General features: G+C 39.2%; 1 protein-coding gene across 5 annotated transcripts in view; it reads right to left on the reverse strand.

Moving 5' to 3' along the window:
• Positions 1–3,092: 3,092 nt before the first annotated feature.
• INSC (INSC spindle orientation adaptor protein) overlaps positions 3,093–15,864 on the reverse strand; it is a 289,967-nt gene continuing 277,195 nt past the window's right edge. For all 5 annotated transcript variants that reach the window (XM_019477191.2, XM_019477192.2, XM_019477193.2 and 2 more), the window contains 3 exons: positions 12,855–13,010; positions 12,028–12,104; positions 3,093–7,687 (listed from right to left, as the gene is read on the reverse strand). In XM_019477191.2, coding sequence (XP_019332736.2) covers positions 7,559–7,687; positions 12,028–12,104; positions 12,855–13,010 — 362 coding nt within the window. In that variant the 3' untranslated portion in view covers positions 3,093–7,558. The remainder of the gene's footprint in view (positions 7,688–12,027; positions 12,105–12,854; positions 13,011–15,864) is intronic.

A 15,864-nucleotide genomic window follows, 5' to 3' on the forward strand; every position in this document is an offset into this window, starting at 1 on the left:
TAGCATCTTCTGTAGATGCGCCCACTAATGCAGGGATAGTCAAGCTCTGGCTCACAGGTGAGATTTGACCCACAGAGCTATATTGTGTGGCCCATAGGGCTCTGCACAGGTCCAGAAATTTCAGAGCAGGGGACAAGTACTAGTGTTAATTGCCACTTCCCTGCTGCCAAATTTCCAAACTGGGGGGAGCTCCACAGACCAGATAATGTGGCCCCGTGTGCTAGATTGGGCCAGTGCATGGGCTTAAGCTGGTACACAGTATCAGGCTGGCATATGGGGTTGGGCCAGCATATAGCTGTATCCAGCACAAAAGGCAGGCCTGGTACACAGCTTGATCTGGCACATGGTGTAGGTCCAGCATGCTAAATCACACCTACAGACCTCATATAGGATCCAGCCTGCAGACCAACCCTGCACCACTCATCCAGCCCACAGGGCCAGAAAACTAGGCACCAGTAGCCTAACTCCAGCATTATTCTACAAAGATCAACTATGACAGTGGTGTAAAACTGATATAAATAAAATGTATATTACATAATCAGAAATATGAAGAATCTAAGTTTTGGAAGTTCATTGTTGAAACTTGTAAAGTTTAAGACAGCTTAATAATTCTGTAAAAACTATATATTCAAATTTAGTCTATTATTGGAAATTTTATTTAAACCTCTGTGACTCAGACAGTCATGGTATTTGAGTAGAACAAGAAAGAGTGAATACCACTCACTCTCTTGGGTTCTGATCTTGTTTCCCATGGGTTGCATACTGTTTTCTTTTCCTTCTGTATCAAGCTCATCTAATTATTTACAAAAGCAATCTTTCAGTAGAAATCAAAAACCCTTAGTGATGACAGATACTCTTCTATAGATATCTAGTCTTTGTAATTTGAATTCAAATTATTTTCATAACATGCCAGTTCATTGTATCTTGGTTAGTTAGAACCTGATGTTAAAATCAGACCTTATTAGTAGGTAAATCAGCAAGTGGAAAGAAAACTTTTTTTGTCTTTGTTTTAGGTTTTGTCATTTTCTAGTGTCTGGACTGGTTTCCTCATTCCAGTGTGGGAAGGATAAATACATTTGACTTTTTTTCAATCTATGTGGTCAGGAACACACTTATTCTATAGAACTAAACCTTTCATTTTCTCTCATAATGTTAAAAATGCCATCAATTTAATTTATGATTAGGATCCTAAAGTGTAACAGCTTCCTCCCAAGTTCAAATTGTTTGTGACAGATAATAAGTAGTCACAGAGTCCTTTAACTGAAATTTTAATTAAATAAACATTGAACAACTGAAGTATGTTACACTTGGTAGCAGCTGGAAGTAAGCAGAAACTCAGACCTGAGAGCAAGCCCTAATTTGCCAATAATATGCCATCTGAGAATTGCTGCAGAGATGATATATGAGTTACTAAAAATATAAGACCCAATTGTTGCCCCTGGATCTAGCTGCATTATGCTCTCAAAGACTGAGCCCCTGATGTAAAAGTCATGTTGTTTTAAGCAAGGATTTCCAGCAAAGTGACTGAGTACTGTTAACAGGAAACAGGGAGAGGAGAGGATCACAATCACCAGAGTTTCTTATATCAGTCTGGGTTCATTCTCTAATACCAAAGGAAATATTATAGTTCTGTGCTGAGTGCCCAACTCTCCTTTAAACGAGCAATAATAATACACAGGTTTTCATTTTAACATGATGTTTCTGCTCTGTGGCACAATAATTAAATAAAAATCAAAAACAAAATAGGATTGAAATCAATTAACCCCAAATCCACATTAAATTTCAATGATTCATCACTGCACTTGAGTTGAAAGTTGTATGAACATTTAAAATGTAAAAGATTATTTAACAGGACATATTCAAAAGCTACAATTAGTAAATACCTAGCAGAAAAGTCAAAATTATTTAAATTAATCTAACTTTTAGTTTTACAGAGCAAGTTGTAACAAGCCCCGCCCAACCTCTTTTATTAATGTTTCTTATGCTTGCCAGTTAGGTACTGAAGCACTTTCGATCATTATGATGGTTCAAAATATGAAGTTTGCTATAAAATGTGGATTGTAGAAAAATGTGACAGAACTCTCAAAGAACAGGGTATTACGTCACTTCCCAAATTGATCATAAGAGCTATATCTACACTGGTGATATATCTACACAATAGGAGCTATATCTACACTAGCTCTATACCACTCTGGAAGTTGCTGCTTAAAAATAATACCACACCCCATTCTCTCCCACTCCAATCCCAGAAATGTGGCAGCCAGGGGACCAAGGAGTTGTGCCCCACCACTCCTCTCATGGTCTATGTCCTTGGAGCACTCTTACCGCCACATTTCTTGATCTGACGCATGCAAACAGGAGCAAGTAACCTCCACAGTGACACGGGGCCAGTGTACATGTACCTACAGTTTTCTTATTGAGTCTGCAATTGTTTTTAGGTCTATTTAACCCTTATGTGTAAATGCGAAGTAACCAACTTATGAATACTTGAATAGCTTGCTCCCTCTTTTTTTCTTTTTTGTCTCTTTTTTCTATTCCTTGTGACTCGATGAAATTTATGTTTTTGCCAGTGTAAAGGCCACCATATCATCAGAGTTTATAACTAAGGTTTCTGAACTGTTAATGACTTTTTTTTCCAGTCATGTCCTGGAGGATATCGGCACACATATATTAGCTGTGTTTCAGGGAGTCCACAAATTGTACCTTAAAGTAATGACCAGGGCTTTTCTATGCTTGCTTCTGAGTATGGAATGCATTTCTACTGACCCCCTACCTCAGTTTATCCTTTCCTACCCTTTTAGGTTACTGAAGACATTTCGTCATTGGAGGTGTTTCTGATTAAACTGTAACTGATGTTACACAGATGCACAGACACACAGAATGCATAGATGCATATAGAAGCATGTGTTCATGCACATACACACATGCGCGCATGCACACACAGAGTCATTTTATGCTTTTAAGTCTAATTATTGTAGAAGGGACAGCACAAAATGTTCACTGTGTAACACAAAAAAGGTATTTATAAACAATATACTTATACTTTGTACATGCAACTATTATTTTAGGTAAATAATTTCTGACTAGAGAAATTTAGTGCAAATTATATTTAATGTAACAAACAGATAATAAGTTGACGTTTATTTAGTTTGTAGATAAATGTCTAAGTCCAAAATGTCTGTAAATACTTCAAACTAAATATAATTTTTAAATGCAAATATTCAGGTCATAGATCAAACTCCTCAGGTTTGTAAAACAAACTTACAAAGGCGCTTACATTTGTCTGTTTGAAAAAAATACAAAATGAAAATTGTTCTAAGAAATTTAAATGAAATAAGACGATTTCTGGCAAACAGCACTTATATTCCAAAATGACTACACTAAATTCTGCCCTAAATTATAGTATTGCAATCCCTACAAGTCAGTGATACTGAATGCGTATTTTGGAACTGGTTGAGTATTTTTACTCACAATATTTTCCTACTGAAAAACACAGTTACAGTAACGCTGCAATTTTACATTGGAAACTCTCGTTTCGATAAAACCATTATTTTTAAAATAAAAATTTGTTTAGAAGAGACATTATAAAAGCAATCAAGTGTTCACTTACACAAAATGTCATTTGGGTTTTGTTTTGCACTTAAAACAAGACAAAATAACGTTTCATTTTTATCAATCTGAAATGACAGCTTTCATTTTTGTATCTCATAATGTTTTTTATTTAACATGTTTTAAACAAGCAAAACTTAGTTCATTTCAAATTGTTGGTCCAAAACAAATTTAAAAGTTCAAAATGTCTTGCAGAAAAATGTTTAAATAAATTTGAATTAGTTTTTCATTTGAAATATCTAGGGAATATATTTGATTTCCTGACCAATTCTACTGCATAAGAAATCAAAAATGTAACCTTATGAGAAGAAGGATGTTTGTCCCCAAAAGCTTGCAAAGAACACTTTTTCCAAGTATTTAGTTGGTCTAATAAAAGGTATCACTTCTACTTGAAGCTTGTCTGCCTATAACCTTATGAGATTAATTCAATTCAGACCTCAGTGTAAACAGATGCATTCCACAAAAGTTGCAGCTAGTCTGAATTGGACTCGATTCAATATGTGAAACTTAAGTCTTAACAAATCCAATACATCTTTTTCACTTTTATGCTACATATATTAGTTTCAATGAAAAATACTTTTCTCAAAATGTAAATAACCATAGTTATAGGTATACTCACACCAACTGAACACGGGAGCTCAATAATGTGTCTGCGCATATGCAAACTGAGAATAATTGCAGTTATTCTGGATTTACGCCAGTTTATCAGAATGCAATATTAGTCACATTGACCTTCAGACCTGCATGTCATGTACTCACATAATCTGGGCAAATTAAGTATAAAGGCTACCAGATCATAATGGCATTATTTAACATATACTTTGAGCCTGCTTGTCCCAGTTGCAGGATGCAGGGCATTAAAAAATTAGGCCAACTGAGTATAGGAATTAATTTTTACTTTTGTCATGCTTTCAAATTAGAAAAATTCTTCTTATTGACATGTTTCAGGCTACCTTCTGTGTTTTTCTTTGCCACAGTTTCTTGTTCTACTTTCCTGGAGACAGCAAGGATTATTTACTGAGAAGAGCACACAAATGGGAATGTATAGCTCAACATTATAATTATTTACTGGCAGAAGACAGAATGCCACAATTCCTTGTTCATGTGTCCATTGCATGGCAGTCTTGTCAACCAATGAATACAATGCTTGTAATTCAATAATATGCCATTGTTTTTAAGGGCTGTGTGGGTATGCTTTTCAACACTTTCTTCGCCTTATTAAATCATGTTGATTCATACAGCTTTACTGTTGCTTCTGCTGTCTCTTGATACTCCCTCATGTTTTATTTGGGGTTTCTTTGAGTGGGGGGATGGGGGGGGAGGGAAGGCAAGGCAGGGCGAGTTGCCACCAGCTCTCACTGACAGGTTTTGCTTGCAGATAGTTGGCCATATTCCAGCACATGCTCCTGCCTGAGGACAACTGAGTGTTCACAGGTTTATTTAATCATTCTATAGCAGGGGTGGGCAAAATGCGGCCCAGGGGCTGGATGCGGGACACCAGGCCATTCTATCCAGCCTGCAGGGCCCCTAAAAAATTTAGAAAATTAATATTAATCTGCCCTGGGCTGCCTGTCATGCAGCCCTCGATGGCTAGCCAAAACTCAGTAAGCGGCCCTCTGCCCAAAAATAATTGCCCACCCCTGTTCTATAGTCTGGTGATTATCTTTTACACTAAGGTCCCTTAGTGTAAATGCTACACAACAGGAGTAGCATTTGTACATTCTTTAAGAAAATGTCTAGATTGACAAAGATTTGTAAAGGGATCTTATTATAAGCAGGAATTTAGTTCCTTTTTTCTTTTTTCTTTTTTTTTTTTTTTTTTTTGGTGCACACACAGCTATTTCTTTGCTGTTACATGAGCATGAGATGAATGATGTTCCCTGACAGATAGATATTTTTACACCAGGAAAGTAACTGTTGAGCTGTACATCCTACAGGACAAATTCTGCTCCTAGCTACACCAAAGCAACTGCACAACAAATGACATTAACCAAGTAATGAAGTAAGGTTTACAAGAGTGTAAACAACAACAGAATTGGACTCTTTGTATGCAATTATCAGCATTATAACATTTTTTAAGATGTACCATGAAATAAACTGAAGCATCCTATGATTTTTGTTCAGATTAATTATTTAACATTAGGGGTGGTGATTAAGGCATCATTTCAAATGTCCACTGTTGTTTGGTGATGGAAGTACCAAAGTCACTCCCCCAATGTCTTCACAACATTCCCATTCTTACTGTACAAACTCATAGTAGGCCTGGAATGCTGTAGTTGCGATGGTCCAGGAAAAATGCAAGACACACAAGGGTGTGTGAGTGATATCTTTTATCTGGTTTTGGTGGATGATATTTTTTTATTGGACCAACAGTATAGTTGGAAGAGATGTGCACAAAAGCTATATGCCCAAAGGCTTGCTTAACACCTCTCCCAATTACACTGCAGATATTTGCTACTCATATAAAGGATCATGCTATTAGCAACTGCTCAAGGGTATCCATGTGTACTACAAATAATTCCTCTCTTCTCTATTTAGATCATCACTGTCAAAAATATAATTTTTGCCTTAATTTTGAATGATCATTTAAGGCAGGGGTTAATGAATTGTTAACCCATCCAGGAAAAAAATATATAGTTAGACTAACGCATGTATGAGAAAAAATGTTCAAAAAGAAACTTTAAATTCCTATACTCTATGAAAAATAATAGCCACAATAAGCTACTGCTGAAAGCATAGTAGACCTTTCACTCATAGGAAAAGAGATTTCTCTCTTTAACTTTATCTCTTGAAAAATAAAGATCATGTCAACTTAACACTTGGATTGTACCTTTCATCCAAAAATCCCAAAGTAGTAAACAAACATTAATGGACCAAGCCGCACAACATTTCTATGAGGTAAATACAGGAATACGGGCTTCATTTTAATATTTTAGTAGAGGTTGTAGCACCTCAGAAATCCTAGATCATAAGTGATTTGAAACAGAAGATGGAAGGGAAAAATGTCTTCTACCAAGGGGAAGTAGAATTAAAACTAAACTAAAACTTCCAGGAAAATTTTATATTTTTAAGCTAAAATAAAATAGTTATTTTTTTCATAGAAATGTTCAAACAAACATTTCCATTTGTGAGTCTTTATCCACATATAATCTAGAAGTGGGATTTTTTAGAGCTTTTGAAAATTTGACCCTAAATTTAAAAAAAGAAGGTTGAAGCTAAAAAAGAAATCAACCAGAAAAACTAGAGATTCAGTCAAAATTATCCATGCATCTGTTTTTTTAATAAATGCATGTACATCCTCTCAAAAAATATTGGCTTAAAAATAATATCTGGCTGGATGTACTTCATGAATTAGTAAAGTTTTGAAAGCAACATTTTTTGTGTGTGTGGGGGTAGCTAAACATTTGATTAATTTAGGTACCATTTTTGGATATGCATATAGTTTTCTACAACCTATTGTAAATTATTCAGGATTTTCCTGAAAAATCAATTATTAAGAAATGAGTGCATCAAATTAATATATCTTTTGGACAACTTAATACTCTAATTATAAAGAAATAGCAATGATAAAATACCATCATAAGCATTTATCATCAAGTACCAAATTCCTCCATTAGTTACCTGGATACCTTGTAGCCATGTAACCATGAAGAAAACATGGCCCCTAAACCATACATTGAAATGTATTCACTTTTAATTAAATCATAATTATTAGGTGTGTTAACATGTCCGAGTCTTTTGCTGGAAAACAGAATTTTAAAAAAATGTATGCAAACCACTGATTTGAGATTAACTGATAAACCATGTTTCTTTTTCTTTGCAGACCAGACCTTTGTGGTTTTAAAATAAATTAATCATAAATAATAGTGCTAGGGCTACATAATACCGTATACACTATATTGGTTCTTGTTCAAAAAATGGATTGCTTTTTTGGCTCATATTTACTCATTTATACAAAGCTTTCTTCCATATTTGTGCACAGCAGAAAGGAATCCACAAGTCTAGGCTTTACCAGCTGCTGGAAATCTGAATCTTTAAGGCGATCAGGGCTCATAACTGCTAGTCTTCGTAAGGCTGCCTGTAAGAAATAACGGGGGTAAAATTAAAAATAAGTAAAGTCTGCATTTCCAGAAAACATAATAGCTGCCAGTAATAATTAGTGGTTGAAGTGAAACCTCTGTATGGAGGGAGGCCAGGGCCAATACAGGGTCTACATACCATGCACTTACCAATCATACACTTAAATCTCCCTCCAAATTAAAAAATGAAACAATAATTCTTTGAGCACATTACAATGAATTCAAACAAATATATGAGCAGGGATTAAACACAATATTTTCTATAGGAAAGGACTCTTGGCTGGGAGCTGAGAGACTTGGGTTCTACTCCTGCCTTTGTCACTGATCTACTCTGTAATCTTTAATAAGTCACCTCACCATTTGGAAACTTTGATTCCCTGGGGAGCTTTTTGTCTGGCCTGTTTATTAAGACAACAAGTTCTCTAGAGCAAAATATATGACTTAATATAATTTCATGCAGAACCTAATATAATAGAATTCTAAGTTTAGTAGCACCTTATAATGTAAAGAAAATAAAAGTTTCAAACAATTTAGGAACTAAAGTAACTACCAAATGATGACACCATATAAAAATAAACTGACTGCCCTGTTATCTTCATAAAAACAAACTAAATGATATGATTTCACCCTGCTTCCTTTGGAACTCACAATATTTAGTAGTTGTGATGGTCCAGGAAATATGCAAGATGCAAGGATTTTTGAGGATGACACCTTGCATTGGATCAACTACACGGTTGGAATTGATTCAGACAAGCTTTTAAACGCAGTGCATTCTTCTTCAGAGACTCTTCTATCATGTATTTCTCCAGCCTGCCTAATTCTAATCTTGCCTTCCTTAGGCCAGTCCACTTGTACAGACTCCTAATCTCAGTTCCAGTGTCTTGGCACGACCAGTCCTTTGTCTCCTGTCTCCTTCTTCATTTGGCTCCAATCTCTAATCCATCTGGTTTCTTCAACCAACAGGCACTTTCCTGATTCTTTGGGCAAATCTGCCTAATTTCAAGTCCTCCTACAAAATATGGAGACACTAGAACTTCTTCGTAAAACAATTTAAGATGATCAGAACAATGTATTTTTCTCTAATCTGAGTCTTGGAAATGAGAAATTAGCAGCACACTAAATGCAACTACACTACTTCCAGTATTCAGTGGGCACATCTACACGAGAAGTTTACTGCGTGGTAGCCTAATAACAGTGTGCAGTAGCGTGCCGTTCAAAAATCATGCTAGTAAGCTACTGTGCAGTGTTATTAGACTACTGTGCAGTGACCATCACAAAAAACCCACGTGCCATCACTACTGCTCAGTAACTGTAGTTATTGCACATTTAGTTAATACTTCACTAAGGAAGTAGTAAACTAAATGCACAATAACTACTGCACATTAATGACACTGCACAACTAATGCCCACTGAGAGCTGACTCAGGTGTCTCTAGATACATGTATTACCCTTTTTGCCATATACCCCTTCAATACCTGATTGTAAAAGATCTAGGGGTATGTTGTCTACCAAAGTAGATTTAGAACCTGAAGCAGTATATCTGCATCAGTTACATTTCTAAGCACAGCTAATTAGATTGGGTGAAGTACTGTGCTGATGTGGCTGTCCAACTTGCAGCCTGCAGGCTGCATGATGCCTGCAAGGGGTTAATGTGTGGTGCCCCAGGCTCCTACCTGGCCACTGCCACCTTAATTCTCCATCTGCTGCTGCAGACAAGGTCTCTAAGCTTTCCCCACCATCAATTTTAACTTTCTGCTCCTGCCCAAGGGGCCAGGATGGTTCAACTCTAGGGACTGCAGGGTGGGGATGTGCCCATGGTGTAGTGTAGTGGTGGGGAGTGAAGGGCTATGGCTACCCACATGTGCAGTGCAGGAACCTATGTTTTGCACTAATGTGGACACTGGCCACTTAGAAGTTGGACAGCGCTGTTTTAGAAGAAAATATAATCTACCCATGGGTATAGGTAGAATGTTCTTCACACAGGAAGAATAAGTAGTTACCTCATTTTTAACAAGAACATAAAGAGGTCTGTTTGGAACAATCATAACTTTCTCAGAAGATGCTTTCTGTACCACAGAATCAAAAGCCAACAGGCATCAAGAATATAGGGACAAGAAGTGGTAGAGTAACATAACACCAAATTAGTAGGTGAGTAGCCTCTCTGAGTTCAGCTACAGATCTTCAGATATAGGAAAATGCATTGTACATCCTAAGTCAGATGGGGCAATGGCAATGAAAAGCCTAGAGACATTCACTGCCTCAAAAATAAGCATTGCAATAAGCAAAAAGCTAAATATCAAACCAACTCCAGAATATAGAGCAGCACAGTGAAGTCTTGTGTTGACAGAATGGATAAATCTCCTGACAAAAATAAGAATAATAAGAGCCACTGTATTTGGCTATATCCTTTATAACTCTCAGTCCTCCCTATCAACACCTCAACCATCATCCCTCTCACCCAGCTTTCTGGCACTTGCAAAAGAAGTGCCTAAGCAGCACCTTCCAGTATATGGAGAAATATTGAGTGCCGTATGACACTTAATAGAGCTACATGTCTTAGATGCCAGAGGGAGAGCAAAAATGAAAGGATCATTATGACAAATCAGGTGAGTTGCAGCTTGGTTCAGGACTGTTGCCCTAGGCCTCTATGTCTAACAAACAGGTGCACTCAGCTTCTAAGGAGCAGTTCAAAACAACCACAGAATTTCTCACACTTGGGGTTCAAAGTGGCTTTGTTCAGGCTAGCTCCAGAGTCTTGCTTAAGCAAACAAAACTTCCCTGTCAGTGATTGAGCAGAGTGTTCAAAAAGACTCCAATTAGCCAAGTTTTGAGTCTGTTAGTCAGAATAATAAAAAAGTTTTTCCAACAAATACTCTCCACCTTTTCATTCATCAGGGCTTGACTTCCATTGCCAGGCAGCCCATCTCTCTCGAGCACCTCCTTCTCATAGTGAACTGCAGGAAATTACTCAGTTCCTGAAAGCTGACCAGGCCGGCCATGCTGGCTACCCCTGCACTTAGCAGTGGTCTTTCTCCCAGCCAATCTCTGCCTTGCAGCTCAGAGAGAGAAGGAGATTGTAATGAAAAAGATAGAAGGATGAAGAAAAGGAAGGGGATGTATTAATATTTGTATGCATTCATTTGTATGGGGGAATGCCCAACAGTTCTGTGATGAAAGGAATTTGCCAAAGAAATTACAGTAGCAAAGAATGAAATGTAAGAGTTACTGAATCCTGAATTCACAAGCCAACAGAATTAACATTGAAAATAGTTTCAACTGTTTTTTCCTTCATCATGGGCCAGGAAAGAAAGAAGCAAGTTTAATGAAACACAATACAATGGCTTTAGGTTTCCTTTTAATGAATAATCCCAACATTATCACAGTCCCTCTGCTAACTGTATTTAGAAAGACTTTTAAGATATTTGGGATCTCTCTAGAAACCAAACATCAGGCCAGATAAATGCCAGATAAATGCCTAAATATGTAAACAAAACAGATTGTTAAATAGAATTAAATTAATACTTATAGTCTGTTCTGTTATTAGTAACTTAGGATATATAATGTTTTAAGAGATTATCTTTAGCCTTTATCTGTTACCTTTTTAGAAAATACTGAAAACTGCAAACTTTCCAAAGTAATGATTTCAGCTTTTGAGGGAGGGGAATTTTATAGCAGCTGGTATCAAGAATACTAATCCTCTGAACTGTGAATTATTCCACTGAGGTGCTGGAAATGCTCAACTACCATAGTGAGTTTGGGGGAAGGTCAGTGCAGTATTGATAAAGATCAGGCCATTTGATATACGTGCATATGTCTTGATTTCATTGGAATTGAGATGTGAAGATGCGTAATACTATGCAGGATTGTGCCCACAAGAGAAAGGAAACCCCAACATGGTATTTTTAATAGTCTTCTGATTCTTATATATACTACAATTCCATGAAGTGAATAGGAATTCCATATTTTTCAAGACACATAAAAGAGGACAGTTTAAATGCACTCATGGGCGACTGGTGCCTCCTTAGTCAGGGGGGCACATGCCACCCCAGCAACCAGTCAGCGCAACTTGGGGGGGGAGGGGGGGGAGTCCCCCATGGCCAATCTCGCTGACCAAGGCAAAGACCACGGCAAAACTTGCCAATTGGAAAGCAGCCATGCCACTCCCACAAGTGGCCATGGCGCTACATCCGGTGCTCCCAGAAGTGGCGGGCACTCACAGGGGGGCACCAGCACTCCCACATGCCCCCCCTCGCAATCACCTAAGCGGGGAGCGCGGCCTGTCAGGGGGTGCAGCAGCAGTCTCAGGGGGTGCACATGCATTGCCACTGAATGCACCTACCAGACATGCCACGAGAACGGAATCACTGTTGTTCCTTTCAGTTGGTGACCTGCAGAGTTGTATGAGGCGAGGAATACCTAAAAATTTTAAGAGGAATCAGGAGAAATAACACTTTGAGATAATGCCAGCTCTAAATTTTGATGTCCAAAGTCATGCTGGGGGAGTTTTTAGTTTTATCTTTCATACTTAACACAATTGCTAATAACTTTAATGTATCAGAAGTGCAGAAGGAACAGCCTAGGCATGCATTAAACAGTGCTATTTAAAGTGGTCACAATTAAGCAATTTATGAAGCATAAACAAATGCATTGGTATAGGGCATATACTGCTCTTTCACAATAAAAAAGTTAAACTGAAAATCTTCCCTACCCTTTCCACATTCACCTAAAATGACAATCAACCAAACATGTGCATTCTTGCTTGTTTCCTTAATTGATATACTAGTTCCTTATCTATCTTTGTGCTAGAGAATCTTCTACTCATGTTCATGTGAGACTTGAGGCTAATAAACAACTGGATGCCATATTTCAACTGGCACAGTGTCAGCCAGCCACAATTAAATGTTCAACATCTATTTCATCATCTGTTACATGGAAAAGGAAGATATACCTCAGGGTTTCAATGAAAACATTAGTTACGGCTTCATTTACCACAGTCTCCTCCTTCACTGGCAGGATAGACTGTATGGGGAACCCTGCAATCTGTAGGGAGCATAAAAGTGCTAAAATAAAGCTGCTCCTTGCCCCAAACCTGTTACACTGATCTCAGCAAGAAGTCAATCTCTGAATATTTAATGGTCTGCCACTAGGCTAGCATCACATTCTTACAGCTGAGTTTTATGGCTGCATGTGCCACTTCAGGATCTCGGCTCAGCCGTGCCAGCGTAACTGCAGATTTCTGTTGAACTCTCTCACAAGCAGCAACTTCTGCTGAATTCCCAGAAGAGGATCTCTCAAAGAGCATTTCCATTAAAAGCTGAATACCTACAAAGGAGTGAGTCACTTTCAGTAAATCTCCTGGACAAGAATACAAATTTCAGCCCAAGAAAATAACATTAAAAAGCAGCAAATTGACAAATGTGAACCAGGCCTCGGGTAGCAGCTTAGCCTAAAGAAAGAAAGCCTACATAATAGGAACCTACAATTCAGATTATCAGAGTTCAGGCGCAGCTTGACTTGAGTTGAACTGAACTGAACTGAATCGAATCAAACCTAGATGGTTAGGATTTTAGTCTGATCCAGTAAATCTGGCTCTAAAATCAGTTAGCCATGTCAGTCTGAAGTCAAGTAGAAGGCAGGGCAGATTTTCACCTTATAAACTAAGAAAATTAGTTTGCTATACATATAAAGCACAACATTTAATAAATTGAAGCTCATTTAATCAAATTCAGTAAAAGAATGTACATATATATATATATATATATATATATATATATATATATATATATATATATATATATATATATATATATATATATATGGAGATATATGAGGCAGGTTTTTTTTTGGTACTGTTTTATTGAGTCAACTGAACATTTGGGAGAGACACTAGGCAAACTCTCCAGCATACACCATTCTTCAGGCCCTGTAAATGAATTAAAATATCATTGAGAAGGAAGGAGGGAGGGACAGAGACTTTACAGGCTGGGGTCAAGGCAGCCAGGTTCATGCTCTGACTCTAGCTGACCCAGTAAAGGATAGCACCAAGGTAGGCCAATTCTATAGTTCGGACCTATGTTAGACAAGGATTCAGGCACACATTCTGGTCCCGAAAAAGGGTTCTGTTCCCCCTGACCGCTGGGGCTCTCTCTCTGCCCCTTGGGGTTCCCCTCTGCTCACCCTTGTCCCCACTTGCCCCTGTGGCTTCCCCTCTGTCCCTACCAGCTTAATTTTGGCTGCCAGGCTGTCCTGGAGAACAGACAGAGAAGAGCTGCTGCTACCAATGCTGCTCCTGCTGCCACTGCCACAGCTGCCATCACTGCTACTGGACTACCACTCTTCTCTGAGCTAAGCCCAGCCTATAGAGTGGTGGTGGTGACAGCAGCAACTGGGGCTAGGCAGACAGGTTCCCCTTCCCTGCCTGTTCCCCCAGAACAGCAGTCAAAAGTAAGCGAGGGGGCAGGTTCTGGGATGCTAAGAAGGTGGGGAATGGTGCACCCAATCCACGGGAGAAGCAGGGGGATGGGGTAGTGGGCCAATCCGGGCAAGCAAGGGAGTGGGGCAGGTGGGATGTTTACACTAAAATGTCGCTTACAGGGGTTACTTGTTGTTGCAACATGAACTGGGTAATATGAATCAGAGATAAACCTGCCCTGGAGCAGCACAATTCTAAGCCTCCTAAAGGATGCTTAAAACTAGTTGCATGAGTTAGCATGTGGACAATCCAGGGGTTAAGAGTTCCAGGAGCCACCTAAAATTAACGTGCAAGAACTTTGTTACTTATTTCACTCTGAGCTGCTCAAATGTTGATCTGTGTAAGCACTAGCTCGAATTTGAATGGGATGGGGGTGGGTAATGAAATGGGAGGTGGAAGGAAAATGGGGGTGGGACAAGGGTGATGAAATTAAGTCAGCCAGTCATTTAAGGATAAAATAGAACAAGTGAAAAAAATAATTTAAAAGAAATAAAGAGGAAGTAAATTAAAGAAGGTCACATGTTTTAATAAACTGGGATTTGGGACTGGTGTGTGGGGGGAGGGGGTGCCAGTCGTGCTTCCCAGGGTGGCTGGGAGGTGGGAGTGGTGAAGGAAGGTGCTTTTGGAGGAGCTACTACTCCTGACTTGGGAAGGAAGCCCCAGGTCACAGGGACTTGATCCAGCCCCCTACCATATTCACCTCCCACCCCCTGTAGACCTCACTCCTGCAACCTGGATAGCTGGCATGTGCTCTGCAGGCTCTTTGCAAAGGGTTGCACCCTTTGGGGTGAGAAGGTCACACCCCTGGGGCAGGACAGGGGGTCTGGCTTGGTGCCAGAACCACCCCTGGGCCCTAGAATTCAGGGGGTAGAAAGTTTGTCTATAAAGAACAGGAAGGTAGGGGAGGGGACACTCCACCCAGGATGCTGGTGGACAGCAATCTGGGTGGCTTATCTGTAGGGAGTCACCACACATTAATGGAACATGAGCTGGGTAACACGGATGAGAGATAAACATGCCCTGGAACGATGCAACTTTGAGCTGTCTAAAGTGTGCTTAAAACTAGTTTCAGGTGTTAATGTGTGAGCAATCTAGGAGTTAAGAGCTCCAGGAGGCATCTAAAATTAATGCATAACAAGGCCCTCACAAGGACCTTTGTGTGTTTTACATGGACATGTGCCAAGACCAAAATGATCACTTATATCTTCTCATTGGCTAAGAGGGAGTGCTGCATCACACTAGCCTGTTAACACTTGAGGGCCTGGGTCCAAACTTGGCATAGCCACACCTAACTTATAGTGGACATTAGGGCTGTGCAAAGCTTTGGTCACTGATTTGATTTGGAGGAGATTCAGCCCGATTCAGAGGCCAAATCTCCAAATCCGAATTGAATCAGGAGACCTGTTAATCTCTCCGAATTTAATTGGAAGCCTCCGAATCAATTCAGAGAGATTTGATGATGTGGCCATAGACACAGCTTTATATGTTTTTCTACGTACCTCAAGGTACCAGGTGCAGCTCGTGAACGCTGAGATGGTGGGGCAGATGTAATGTCCCACGGGGGCATAGGGGTGCCCCCTGCACTTCCGTGGGACACTCCATCCGCCCCACCATCTCAGCGTTCACAAGCCCCACCTGGTACCTCAAGGTATGTAGAAAAAACATATAAAGCTGTGTCTATGGCTGTATCGCTGATTCTCCAAA

The sequence above is a fragment of the Alligator mississippiensis genome, chromosome 2, assembly GCF_030867095.1.
Source record: "Alligator mississippiensis isolate rAllMis1 chromosome 2, rAllMis1, whole genome shotgun sequence".
In the NCBI taxonomy this organism is placed as follows: domain Eukaryota; kingdom Metazoa; phylum Chordata; order Crocodylia; family Alligatoridae; genus Alligator; species Alligator mississippiensis.